The 14,100-nt window shown below is 43.4% G+C and overlaps 1 protein-coding gene across 5 annotated transcripts in view; it reads right to left on the bottom strand.

The window, feature by feature from the left end:
* The window catches only part of LOC126203965 (protein bric-a-brac 1-like), a 455,035-nt gene that overhangs the window by 291,972 nt on the left and 148,963 nt on the right, over nt 1-14,100 (bottom strand). The window contains exon 1 of one of the 5 annotated variants that reach the window (XM_049938365.1): nt 1,557-1,968. The exons of the other annotated variants lie outside the window; for them this stretch is intronic. Coding sequence (XP_049794322.1) covers nt 1,557-1,953 — 397 coding nt within the window. The 5' untranslated portion in view covers nt 1,954-1,968. Of the gene's footprint in view, nt 1-1,556; nt 1,969-14,100 lie in introns of those variants that run through there. 5 annotated transcript variants of the gene reach the window in all.

Genomic DNA, 14,100 nt, shown 5'->3' with positions numbered 1-14,100 from the left:
AAGGATTAAGTGCATGCATGCACAAGGGAGAAACTTCAAAACTGATACAAATGTAATTGGTTAAGACTATAGGAAATGGTGGTTTTTGTAACTTGTCTCATTACTTTATTGTCGCACCTGGTGTTAGACTTACGAGAAACTGACTTTTTAACACGAGTAAAATCGTCAAACTTGTTTTTCAGTTTGGTCATCAATGAATATTTTTCTCAAACAATACTTTCACTAGAGAAACTCATCAAGGAAAACAACATGAAGCCAAATCATTTGCCACACACGTAAATTTGACAAACTGTTTGCTTACAAGCCGCTTAAAATGTAAGAGAGAAACTATGTGCATGCAGAGGTAAACAAGAGCTTATGTTACGGGATTAATGTCCTTAATAGCGATGATATCAGTGCCCTTAGACCAATATGCTTGAAAAGTGTAAAACTTAAGAGCATCAAATACAGTCTCACCTAAAATTTCACCTGCTTTCTCTAATTCCCATTCACATTCACGTAAACTACAAACATAAAAAAAAAATGGTTCAAATGGCTCTGAGCACTATGGGACTAAACTGCTGAGGTCATTAGTCCCCTAGAACTTAGAACTAGTTAAACCTAGCTAACCTAAGGACATCACAAACATCCATGCCCGAGGCAGGATTCGAACCTGCGACCGTAGCGGTCTTGCGGTTCCAGACTGCAGTGCCTTTAACCGCACGGCCACTTCGGCCGGCCTACAAACATAGACACTGTTCTAAAACCACATTAAAATGTCGATAAAATAACCTAACGACTCAGAATGTTCTACCAGGCTGACAAAGGATAAAGAAAAAACCTAGGAACCAGCCGATCCTGTAACACATTAATATTTTTTCTAATCATTTGTGAATCATCGTTAACTGCTCTCGGATTCTTATGAAATTCCTATCACTTTCCATTGTCCGTTAAAACAAGCCAGGTTTGCAGATTTAATTTCTGCTGTCTTGCTAAATATAAAATCAATATAAACTTGGTGTACTGCAATCTACAGCGAGCGGTCAGCTATGACGAAAACAAAAATTATACGAAGCAGGTTTTTACGGCCTGGCAACAACTTCTTTCTTGGAGCCTTCAGCGCGATCCAAAGCATGACGTTTCGTCTTCTACTGTTGGCGGTATCCTTAAAGACGTGAGTGATAACTGGTCAGGTGTAATGCACGCTGTTACTCGCTAGGTTCGCCGAAAGAGCGGAACAGTTATCACCGAAACGTTACGTCGTATGAACATTAACCATGTTTGGCTATCCTCGTACGGCAGCGAAATCATCTCAGTTGTTTCGGTTAGGGTGAGCGACGAAGCGTGAATTAAACTCATCTTCGTAAAATCATTTAGAAACGAAAACTTAGTTGAAGTGATGCTAAAGTCTCCGGATTTAAAACTGTTGACACTTCGTGGAACATCTCACGTCCTACATTAAAATAAAAGCGATCTGACGAAGCCACTTCGAGAAGCCTAAGTTAAAATATTTTCAGTGAAGCCATCGAATCTGGTAGATTGCGTTAAGTTAATAAATTCTTCCAGAGAGTACTTACCGTTCCTCCGCGCTTGACTCCGCTGATAACGTAAGCACCTCTTCATATTTTCTGAGTGGGGCATTGCCGTAAAAAAATCATAACCCTTATTACGAAGATTCCCCATTTCATCCGCGTATATCTCCGATAACCGCGTAGTTTCTTCTCGAGCCCTCATCTTCGCCTTCTCGCATTGCTTCCTCACTTCTAGAGCAGCGTCGTCAGGTGGTCCACAGGAATGTTCGGACACGTAAAAAACTTCTCCATTCTTCGAACGTATCTTCCCCCTGCAATGATCAGACTTCTCGCGTAAGCACAGCCACGTAACAACGCCGTCTTTAGATTCCCTAAATTTACGATACGCGTAGCCATTGTAATGAGCAGAAGGTCTGCCCTTTGTCGTCGTAATAACTTCCATACTGATAATCACGCTGGGAACCTCGAAAGCAAAGTAAGCGCAGAGACGTGTTTCAAACAGCGCGACGCTCACACAGCACTGTCCCTTCGCACTAAGTAAATCCTTCCGTGAACCGGTTGTGTCTGCTAATATCCGGTGTCCTCAAATCTCCGCACACCGTCCCACATCCATTCCGGGATGATACTGCAGCACGGCCAGAACTTCGAAAGCTGCGCCCCTCCCTCTTCCCCCTCCTCTTCCCCCCCCCCTTCCTGACACGCCGTGCCCCCACCCATCAAGCGCACCGTAGCGTCCGGAGATTTGCGGTCACCGAAGATAAGACCACTAAGATAAGATATGAGAGATTACGGCTCGTACAGAGGCATATAGGCAGTCATTTTTCCCTCGTTCTGTTTGGGAGTGGAACAGGGAGAGAAGATGATAGTTGTGGTACGAGGTACCCTCCGCCACGCACCGTATGGTGGATTGCGGAGTGTAGATGTAGATTTGCGGACACAACCGCTTCAAGCAACTATTTACCTGGTCGGTAGGGATAGGTCCCCGTTCCTCTCCCCTACCAGTAAAGAGCCTGGTGGAAAAAATAGATCCCTGCACTTGCTTTTCTTCCTAAGCAAGTACAGGACATAGTGGTGTTTATCACGAAAAGTGAAAATTGTTCAAATATGAGAGCGTGCTGATCAGTAATGCCTCTGAATTTATGTGAAAAGTCAAAAAATTTTATATAAAACGAACGTTATTAACATTCTACACCTTTATTCTTCACGTCTACATACTTATTTCTCAACATAATTATCCTGGCGACGAACACATTTTTCACACCGACAGACCAGTTTGTTGATAGCGCCACCGTAGAGTATTTCACTTTGTTGACGGAGCCACAACCTCACCTCTGTCTGCACTGCTACCTCACTTTCAAAGTGATGTCCTCGAAGGTGTTAAGTTTTGGAAACAGATGGAAATCGAAAGGGGTCAATTCAGGGACTGGATGATGATCCAGCACAGTGAAACCAAGGCACTGGAATGCTGAAGATGTAGCAGCGCTTGTGTGTGGTCTGTCATTGTGCTGAAGGACACTACGACCCATCTGTGGAGGCACGTCTTCTGCATTTAGAAACTCGATTACAGCACTATTTCACACACACCGACACAGTTACATCACGTATACATTCGCGACACTCACTGCTGCGAAAATGCTCACCGTCTGACAGTTGCCACGGTACTAGCGCCCCACACAGCGAGAAAGCAAGCCGCAAGATTACCGCGTGTCTTTCTATTTTTCTGCTTAATTAACGACACAGTTGTTATATTTTTGCGTTCCAAGCATTAGTAAATCATCAACAGACATGAACAATCGTGAAATCTCACTGGTTCAGTGACATAACTTATAACCTATTCATGACAGAATATTATCAAATATGCTTGTAATTTTAACGTACTTCGCTGAAAGCAAGAGAATATAAACACACATTTCATGCACGAGAAACATATACTTCTGTTGTCCATTATTACTGTGAGTGTCTGCAGAATAATTGCATGAACCGATTGTCAAATTTGTGCATGCGTATGAACAACTCACTGTCCACTGTGTGTGCGTATATTGAATACACGGACTCTGCCCAGGGGAAAATATGCATTTCTGGCTTGTCCTTTCTACATCTACTTAGAGACCAGGAACATACTCCTCCTAATAGCTAGAATCATTAGTCTGCAAATGAAGTAAATATTGATGTTATGTTATTCAGTACTCTGTCCTCAGTCTCAAAAATATCTGCAGTTATACTCATGACATCCTGTATATTTCGGTTTGTGTGTAGGTGTATTCGTCTCTGTGAAACTGATTTAACGATAAAAATACCATTTCATATATATAAGGAGGACAATGTATGACAGCGAGAGAAAACTATTCCTATCATTAAAGATGCAGCAGCAAAGCTTATTTCATCATTTCAACCTTCTCCTATAGTCTCGCCATTAAGAAACTATTGTTTTCGAGATATACAGCGAATTTCATCTTCCCAATTTTGAAATTCAATTTGCCTTATCATTAGCACTTCTATTTCTCTAATTGGTACATCTCAATTTGACAATCATCCAACATTGTACCCATCCTATACATATGGCGGAGGGTACAAAGCATCGAGCGATCCAAGGCGCTGCAGTCATGGACTGTGCGGCTGATCCCGGCGGAGTTTCGAGTCCTCCCTCAGGCATGGGTGTGTGTGTTTGTCCATAGGATAATCTAGGTTAAGTAGTGTGTAAGCTTAGGGACTCATGATCTTAGCAGTTAAGGCCCATAAGATTTCATACGCATGTGAACATGTGGTACTAAGCATCTATTAAATTCCACACAGATGCTGCCAGCCGTAACACTCGACTGACTGCATCACCAAGCACACTTAAGGTCTGTAGGGCAGCTGTTGTTCAACGTTGATAGAATTGGGATGCTGCAACAATTGTCCATAGCAAGAATTAGCGAGAGTCAGTGTTATTGGACTGAATGGCATCTGCGATGCAAATGTGATCTCATTTGGTACTTACTAACATAGGTAGATTACAGGTGTGTTGCACTTTGCTGTGCTGGAGTACTGGCCATTGCTCGTGTTTAATGTCTCTTAATACATTTAGATCAAACAAATATCAAACTAAACAAGTATTTGACCGCCTTACTGAATGGCCAGCACTGTATCTATGATCGCTACGATAACAGAACTTAAATGGGGAGTGTACATTATACAGTGGGAGTAATCGGAATTTGCTTAAAATAAAGCAAACAATAATCATTTTAACCACTGATAGGTATCCAGTAGCTCTAAACCAAATAATATGGAATTGAATTCATCTGCTGACAATGATGTTTTCTGCGTGTGTTTGACGGGTTTAATGTAACATACTGCACATTATGACGGTAAACCGCTGGAAGTCTTGAAAGTTACGTGTAAGTAATATCCAGTGCGACCTTAAATGGAATGAATATAAAATATGCATGGCGAGATAAGCGAAAAAGAGAGCCTTAATGGCTGTCGAATAAGTACCAAGTGTCTTAACAGAAAGAGTAATGGTGTCTGTGTGTTAGAGGGAGGCCTCACCTGTCTTACGCTGGGGCCATGTAATCTCGTGATAATGGCGTCTTGTGGTGGGGGCCAGCCATCATGGTGGTGGCGTTCTAAACCTAACTATCTCGGGTTTTCCAACCGTTTCTTAATTTCTCAGACTTACATGTCATTGTCTTCCCTTTTTCTGCCTGGGTGTGGTGACTGATCTCTGCTGCTGCTACAGGCACTTTCTAGAGGATATCAGCGTAATTTTTGCTATGTCCCCTGTGTGATCTGTAGTGAAATTGTTAGGTATGGATGTGTGAGTGAGTGAGAGTGAGAGAGAGAGAGAGAGAGAGAGAGTGAGAGAGAGAGAGAGAGAGAGAGAGATAATGGACTTCCGGCTGTGGGTCTATATCCAATGAGAGGCTCTGAGCACTATGGGACTTAACTTCCGAGGTCATCAGTCCCATAGAACTACTTAAACCTAACTAACATAAGGACATCACACACATTAATGCCCGAGGCAGGATTCGAACCTGCGACCGTAGCGGTCGCGCGGTTCCAGACTGTAGCGCCTAGAACCGCGCTCGGCCACCCCGGCCGGCTCCAATGAGAGGAATGGGTTCATACTCTCATATTTTTTTCTTGTTTGGCCTAGGGTGGCGGTAGCTGGCACTACAATTTCTGATAGGATCCTCTGGTGTGTGTGTGTGTGTGTGTATAAAGCCATGAGTGCACATAGGAAATGTGAACCCTCAAACCCAATCACGTTGGCATTCCCACTGCTCATGAATATAAAACACAATTGTGCTACGGGGAGGGGAGGAGGGCCACCGGGGCTGTAAGTGTTCAGTAGAGTCTCGATGGTTCGATGTGAATGGGACCAGGACCACCTAGAACTACTGAAAATTCGGACTATCAAAATATATTTGGGAAAAAGAAATGAAACGATGTTTAAAAGAATACAGGCGTCAAAGCATGAACTTTATTAATACGTACACAGCTTGTGGTCTAGTGGCTAGCGTTGCTGCCTCTGGATCACCGGGTCCTGTGTTCAGCCGGCCGCTGTGGCCAAGCGGTTCTAAGCGCTTCGGTCCGGAACCGCGCTGTTGCTACGGTCGCAGGTTATAATCCTGCCTCGGGCAGGTTAGTTAGGTTTAAGTAGTTCTAAGTCTAGGGGACTGATGACCTCAGATGTTAAGTCCCATAGTGCTCAGAGTCATTTGAACCATTTGATCCTGTGTTCAGTTCCCGGCTGGGTTGGGGACTTCCTCTGCCCGGGGACTGGGTGTTTGTGTTATCATTTCATCATCATCATTCGTACCAATGGCTAGATTTCATTGTGTAAAAGCCAGACTGTGTAAAAACTGAGACTTTGTACGGGGGCAGTTGAGCGTCCCACAAACCAATCATCATCATCATCATCATAATCATTATTATTAAAACGAAGTGTTAAGTTACACATTTACATTTCCAGAATAAAAGTTTTAACTTCAGTGTGTTAACAATTTATTTCGTGCAATAATGGAGCGTCTCGTCTGATGAAGCTTCAATATTTCCGCCTGTGTGGCTCATCATCGGCCTGATCATACTAGTCACTATCACACGGCGCTGTGGTGTTAACCATGTCAATTATATATGCATCAAAAATAGATTTGCATCACCCCGGTTCCCAGAACTCCAGAAGATAGACGTTGACTGTGGATATTGTATCACAGACACAGTCTCTTTGACTGTTCAGAGATGTGACTAAACCCGCCCAAAAATGTGAACAACCATGCATAAGCAGCGCCTATTAGACGGAGGGGGTCCGACAGCCGATCAGTTCCAGTCATTCCACCAGGAAGCAGATACACGGCTCGCGTTGTCTGTAGTTCAACCATGCCTAGACGGTCAATACCGCGGTTCGATCGCGACCGCATTGTTACTTTGTGCCAGGAAGGGCTCTCAACAAGGGAAGTGTCCAGGCGTCTCGGAGTGAACCAAAGCGATGTTGTTCGGACATGGACGAGATACACAGGGACAGAAACTGTCGGTGACACGCCTCGCTCAGGCCGCCCAATGGCTACTGCTGCAGTGGATGACCGCTACTTACGAATTATGGCTCGGAGGAATCCTGACAAACACCACCATGTTGATTAATGCTTTTCGTGCAGCCTCAGGACGTCGTGTTACGACTCAATCTGCGCGCAATAGACTGCATGATGCGCAACTTCACTTCTGACGTGAATGGCGAGGTCCATATTTGCAACCACGACACCATGCAGTGCGGTACGGATGGGCCCAACAACATGCCGAATGGACCTCTCAGAATTGGCATCACGCACTCTTCACAGATGAGTGTTGCATGTGCCTTCAACCACACGTCAGAGACTTGTTTTGAGGCAACCCGGTCAGGCTGAACGCCTTAGACACACTGTCTAGCGAGTGCAGCAAGGTGGAGGTTCCCTGCTGTTTTGGGGTGTCATTATGTGGGGCCGACGTACGCCGCCGGTAGTCATTGAAGGCACCGTAACGACTGTAAAATACGTGAATGCCGAAGTCCGACCTATAGTGCAACGATATAGGCGCCATATTAGCGAGGCATTCTTCATGGACGACAATTCGCGCACCCATCGTGCACATCCTGTGAATGACTTCCTTCAGGATAACGACACCGCTCGACTAGAGAGCGCAGCATGTTCTTCAGACATGAACCCTATCTAACATGCCTAGGATAGATTGAAAAGGGCTTTTCGTGGGCGATGTGATCTACCAACCATTCCGAGGGATCTACACCAAATAGCCGTTGAGGAGTGGGACAATCTGGACCGACAGTGCCTTGATGAACTTGTGGATAGTATGCCACAACGAATACAGGCATGCATCAATGCAAGAGGACGTGCTATTGGGTATCAGAGGTACCAGTGTTTATAGCAATCTGGACCATCACCTCTGAAGGTCACGCTGTATGGTGGTACAACATGTAATGTGTGGTTTTAATGAGCCATAAAAAGGGCGGGAATAACGCTTATGTTGATCTCTATTCCAATTTTCTTTACAGGTTCCGGAACTCTCGGAACCGAGGTGATGCAAAACTTTTTTTGATGTGTGTAGAAGGGTCTGTAACTTCTAACTGTTGGTCTGAATTAAACCACTCCGTTATTTCCACATTTTCTGTCTCTTCACAGCCTGGCGACTTTCTGATCGTCCTCACTGTCAAAATCTTCAGTTTAGGCCAACATTTCTGTATTTTTTTCTCCATCACTTAGAATCTGTATCTGACTATCTCGCTCGAAGACTCACTGATCCCGTACACAACGTCCTTCACAGTCACTTTCTTTAAAGCTCCTAGAATGCTTCCACTGTCTTCCAAATACAAGATTGATTCTTGGAATCGCCTACGATATTTTTTCTTCAGGCTTTCCAGAACGCTCTCATCCATTGGCTGAATCAAATTGGTAACATTCGGCGTAAGAAATATAAGGCGTGGATCCCCATCGCACTGCAATTCTCCTACACTTGGATGTAGGACGGATTATTCATCGTCAAAATAGCTTTGCACGCCAATCCCCGTTCTATTAAAAACTTTTTGCATTGCGGTACAAATGAGTTCAAAAATCAGTTATTAAAGATTTTCTGATTCGTCCAGGCATTGTTTTGATACATGTCGATAACTGGAAGAGCTGAAATGGTTAAATCCTTGAATACTCTTTGCTTGGCAGACTTCCAAATCATTATCAGTTTAAGTTTATGGTTTTTCAGTTGCATTTGAAGCTTGCCATAACTGTGAGTCTCTCTTTACTTTTTGTGTGTCCAGGAGCACTTTTTTCCTCATTAGAAGCAACTCTTCCTGACGGCAACATTATGAAATTTAAATCAGTTCCATCGCAATTGTTGATATATTCATGACAAAATTTTTTTCGATGATGATTACTTTAAACTTCAAAATAAATTCTGGAAGGTCTCAGAGTCGCCAGAGCGCTTTTCTATGCATATATCTAGCTGACGCACTCCATGCCTGTTCTTCCACTTCTTGAGTAATCCCAAACTAGTGGCGAAACTATCATCTTCTTCCTGCAGCTGGTTTCTAAAAAACAAGATTTTATCCTGCAAGATTCCGTCTTTGTTGCGCAAACCACATGAGCAATGTCTCACTTTTTCTTTCAAACTCCGATTTCCTTATAGTTTTTCGGATAAGAGATTTTTCAAGACATTTCTTTGAAGAAAACTGTTCCAATGTAGGTCGATTTCTTCGCCAGTCACCAATAATAACTTAGCTGAGACGGTATTCGAGAGCAAGTTTTGTTACTGCTACTACTTTGTCAAGTCGTTTCAACGCTTCTATTATTCAAAGGTATAATTTTCATTTTCTCTGTTGCAGCACTCATTTTGGGAAGGTGTGCAACAAGCTGCAGTTAAGCAAGAAAACAAAACGACATTTCACTGTACTGAACCATGACAAACCTAAACACCACTTTGAACAAAAGAACTGCTTGTGCAAACAATTGAAAACGAGTAGTAGCGTATGCTTGGTGTCATAGACAAAGACAGAACTAAGGAGAGTACCGTTTGTCCACGATAAGTTGACGACTGGCGCGGTGGCTGTCGGGAACAGCCGTGGGCATAATTGGGGCTGCCGAGGGGAGAGGAGCGGTTAGGGGTAGGCAGCGTCGGCTGTTTGCATCACCACCACCCGTGTTTTGCGCTTATCACGAATTCCAGGCAGCACTCGCTGAAGTATTGCCTACTTAAGTGACACTTTCTGACCAGAAATCACCTAATTTATTCACATATTCATGCTCGAGAGTTTTACCTATAACTTATGTATTATTTATACATCGAAAACAGTGAAAAATGAATGTACGAGGGATAGTCGGAAAATACACTACTGGCCATTAAAATTGCTACACCAAGAAGAAATTCGGATGATAAACGGGTATTCATTGGACAAATATATACTAGAACTAACATGTCAGTACATGCAATTTGGGTGTATAGATCCTGAGAAATCAGTACCCAGAACAACCACCTCTGGCCGTAATTACGGCCTTGATACGCCTGGGCATTGAGTCAAACAGAGCTAGGATAGCGTGTACAGGTACAACTGCCCATGCAGCTTCAACACGATACCACAGTTCATCAAGGGTAGTGACTGGCGTATAGTTACGAGCCAGTTGCTCGGCCACCATTGACCATATGTTTTCAATTGGTGAGATCTGCAGGAGAATGTGCTGACCAGGACAGCAGTCGAACATTTTCTGTATCCAGAAAGGCCCGTAGGGTTTCGCAGGGTTCGAATGAAGGGTAGAGCCACGGGTCGTAACATCTGGAATGTGACGTCCAGTGTTCAAGGTGCCGTCAATGCGAACGAGAGATGACCGAGACGTGTAACCAATGGCACCCCATACCATCACGCCGGGTGATACGCAGTATGGCGATGACGAATACACGCTTCGAAATGTGCGTTCACCGCGATGTCGCCAAACACGGATGCGACCATCATGATGCTGTAAACTGAACCTGGATTCATCCGAAAAAATGGTGTTTTGCCATTCGTGTACCCAGGTTCGTCGTTGAGTACACCATCGCAGGCGCTCCTGTCTGTGATGCAGCGTCAAGGGTAACCATAGCCGTAGTCTCTGAGCTGATAGTCCATGCTGCTGCAAACGTCGTCGAACTGTTCGTGGAGATGGTTGTTGTCTTGCGAACGTCCCTATCTGTTGACTCAGGATAAGATGCCTGTCATCTCGTCTGCTAGCGATACGAGGCCGTTGGGATCCAGCACGGCGTTCCGTATTACCCTCCTGTACACACCGATTCCATATTCTGCTAACAGTCATTTGATCTCGACCAACGCGAGCAGCAATGTCGCGATACGATGAACCGCAATCGCGATAGGCTACAATCCGACCTTTATCCAAGTCGGAAACGTGATGGTACGCATTTCTCCTCCTCACACGAGGCATCACAACAACGTTTCACCAGGCAACGCCGGTCAACAGCTGTTTGTGTATGAGAAATAGGTTGGAAACTTTCCTCATGTCAACACGTTGTAGGTGTCGCCACCGGCGCCAACCTTGTGTGAATGCTCTGAAAAGCTCAAATTGCAGACATATTTGTTGAGTCTCTCTGTCTCTGTGCCCTGTAGAACTGCTTGTCCCGTTCCAATCGAATCGTAAATGTAGTGAAGAAAAAGTGACTGTCTGTATGCCTCCATGTGAGCCCTAATTTCTCGTACTTTATCTTCGTGGTCCTTATGCACGATGTATGTTCACGGCAGTAGAATCGTTTGTCACTCAGCTTCAAATCGCACTACAGCCGGTAATTGGCTCCCTCTGTCATCTCTGCACACATTAACTACTGGCTATGAAGACAACATTTTGGCTCAGACAACGAGCTACAGATGAGCGTAGAGAATTGGTGAGAAGAACAGGCGGCTGCCTTCTATGACGAGGATATTGGAAAGTTGGTATAACGGTGCGACATATGTCGTAGCTGGGGCGGCGACTATGTAGACAAGTAGCTGGAAGGTGTAGCCAACTGTCCCAAATAAAACGTTTCTGATTTTCAATGGAGTTTCCATTTCGCGACTGAATCGGTAACTTACTTTCTGGACAAGCCTCGTACGACTTACGACACAATGAATCTAAGGTTTTAAACTTATTTTTGGAATGTGGTTGCACATTGCATTTATTAAACGTAGGCAGCGGTAATGTTTACGAAGTGCAAGATATTGCGCCTGAAAGAACTGACAAAATTGTGAGTTAACGCTCTCATTTAAGTATATGGTCAAAAGAGAGAGCCTTCCAGGAACTGTAAAACGAATCCTTTGTGCCACAGAGCGTGCAGATTCACCACGAGTTGGGGAAATTTACACTCGTCTATTGTGCTGAATGAGGCCAGGCTGATCAGGCCTAAGCGCTGTAGTTTGCGAGTGAGACAGACGAGAACCTACGTCACAGGGAAACCCCGTAGGAGATCTACCTTCTTTCTTAAATTTTCATGGTGATCTCAATAAAACTTTAATATTGATCATATCTAAAATAGTTTAGGATTAACTGTTAAAGTGAAGTTAACAAGTTTGCTAACAAAGACCTGAATGTTAAAATCTGAACGCTTTGCTCGATCTTAACGATCCACACGCTTCATATAAAAGAGCATCATTAAAATGACAAATGTTGTACATATCAACTCTATATCTTTATTTGTTTAGAAGATATAGTAAATTTAAATTGTCAGTATTTTCAGTTAAGCATCAGATCATTTCCTCCACACAAAACACATTGAACGTGGACAGCATGACACCTTATTGAATCATTAGGTACTGGAATATTTGTTGTAAAGTTCCGTGCATAACAGTTACTTTTGTTCTTTATTTATTTATCAGAAAGCATATTACTGCAAGGTTACTGGCCGTGACATTCAAAGTTAAGAACGAATTTGTATTGGTTTTATGTAAAAGAATTTAACGTTTATTATGTAATGTACATTATGTTACTTAATTTAGAACGTGAAAGTGGTCAAGCTTTGATTATTCAAATATGTTAAAATGTAAAATAATGTAGAATAAGCTGTAGCCAATTAGACGGACGGCTTCAGGGAAGGGAACTGCACTAGTCAGTTGAGCGACAATGTTCGGCACGTGGGAGACGCAGCCTGAGACGGGCGGAGAGACAGTGGAGACGCGAGAGCGGACGGTCAGTCTTTAGGCAGCTAGGAAGCGAAACGATTTCGCGTTGTGTGGTATCGCGGGACATAGTCTCTGAGCGGTGAGCAGCCGTGCGCCTGGTGTGAACTATCTTTTCGCGTAGATAACGAGGTGGAGTATTTGACTTATTTCACGATGAGATTGTGAATGATCGAACTGTGTCAAATGTATATGCACTCGTGTGTAACAATAACTCCAAATACAAGCACTTTCGCTATTAGTTTACTTTCTGAATAAACATAATTCTGATCAAATCACAACTGTTTGGCCTACATCATTTACGGGGCGTTAATTTAGCTCCCGATATTATTATTACCGTTATTACATGTTAAATTAACTTTGTATGTTTCATATAATTTCGCTAACTTGCCATCAGCTAGACAATTTAACCAAAAGGTCACAAGAGTTTAATTTAGGGTGTGTAATGCGACACTGCGGTTCAGCCCCTAGACGAGTTTGAGCCAAGACATTTCGACGAGGAGGAACCACATGTAAGCCCGAACGTCTTTGGGATGTTAGCTCGCAAAATAATGCTCACTAAAGATCATTGTCATTTGTGTTTGTTTCAAGATGATCATCATCATCATCGCCGCTTGAGGGCATAGTACTGATAACTTCATCGATGGTCATTTCCATTATTCAATTCCGTGCCCAGTACTCTTGCTCCAGTTGCTGCACATTCCTGCACTAACCTTGCCGGTCCTGTGCAGCATCTGAAAGCAAAGCAGCATTAACAAGATTCTACAATCTTTCCTTCCACAGGTCACCAGCGACATTGTTCTCTTTGAAATTGTGTTTCATTTTGGCCTACGCCAATTCTATCGGATTTAGATTGCAGTTGTGTTGCGGTAAACACACTACACTGAGATCTCTGCTCTCAACGATTTTATACAAGACGTACACTTCCACGGCTGGTTTGTTTTCCTTTATTGTAGATAACTGTTCAGCCTTCCTCATAGAGTCGTTGCAGTATATCTGTCCATCTTGCAACCACTCTAACATCGTTATCCTGAAACATTTATTAGGCATTCTGTCATACTCCCCACCATGGTATGGCGCAATATCCATACAATCAAAGAATTGGGTGAAATATTAGAAACGACCATTCTGCAACTCCCCTAATAATTTTTTCCGTTTTTTATTTGTGAGTTTCGTCATGATTTTTATTAATTAACAATAATGCAACAACAGAGGCAACTGCCCTGGCTTTTTCTGAATAACTGCGCTTTTGTAACAAGTACTTGCTGTGAGTTTCTGAAATAAACTTGCGGCAGTGACTTGAAGAGAAACTTCAGTAAGTCTTTGTTCTAATATAAACACCTCAGCAAGTGCTTACGGAAGTTATTTGCTAATGGACTCAAGCTTTTTGTAACACTTCGCATCTAGGGGCAGCTTGACGTCGGCAGCTCTCTGACACAAATG

This window comes from Schistocerca nitens, chromosome 9 (assembly GCF_023898315.1).
Source record: "Schistocerca nitens isolate TAMUIC-IGC-003100 chromosome 9, iqSchNite1.1, whole genome shotgun sequence".
Classification (NCBI taxonomy): domain Eukaryota; kingdom Metazoa; phylum Arthropoda; class Insecta; order Orthoptera; family Acrididae; genus Schistocerca; species Schistocerca nitens.
This window is presented reverse-complemented; position numbering and strand designations above follow the sequence as displayed.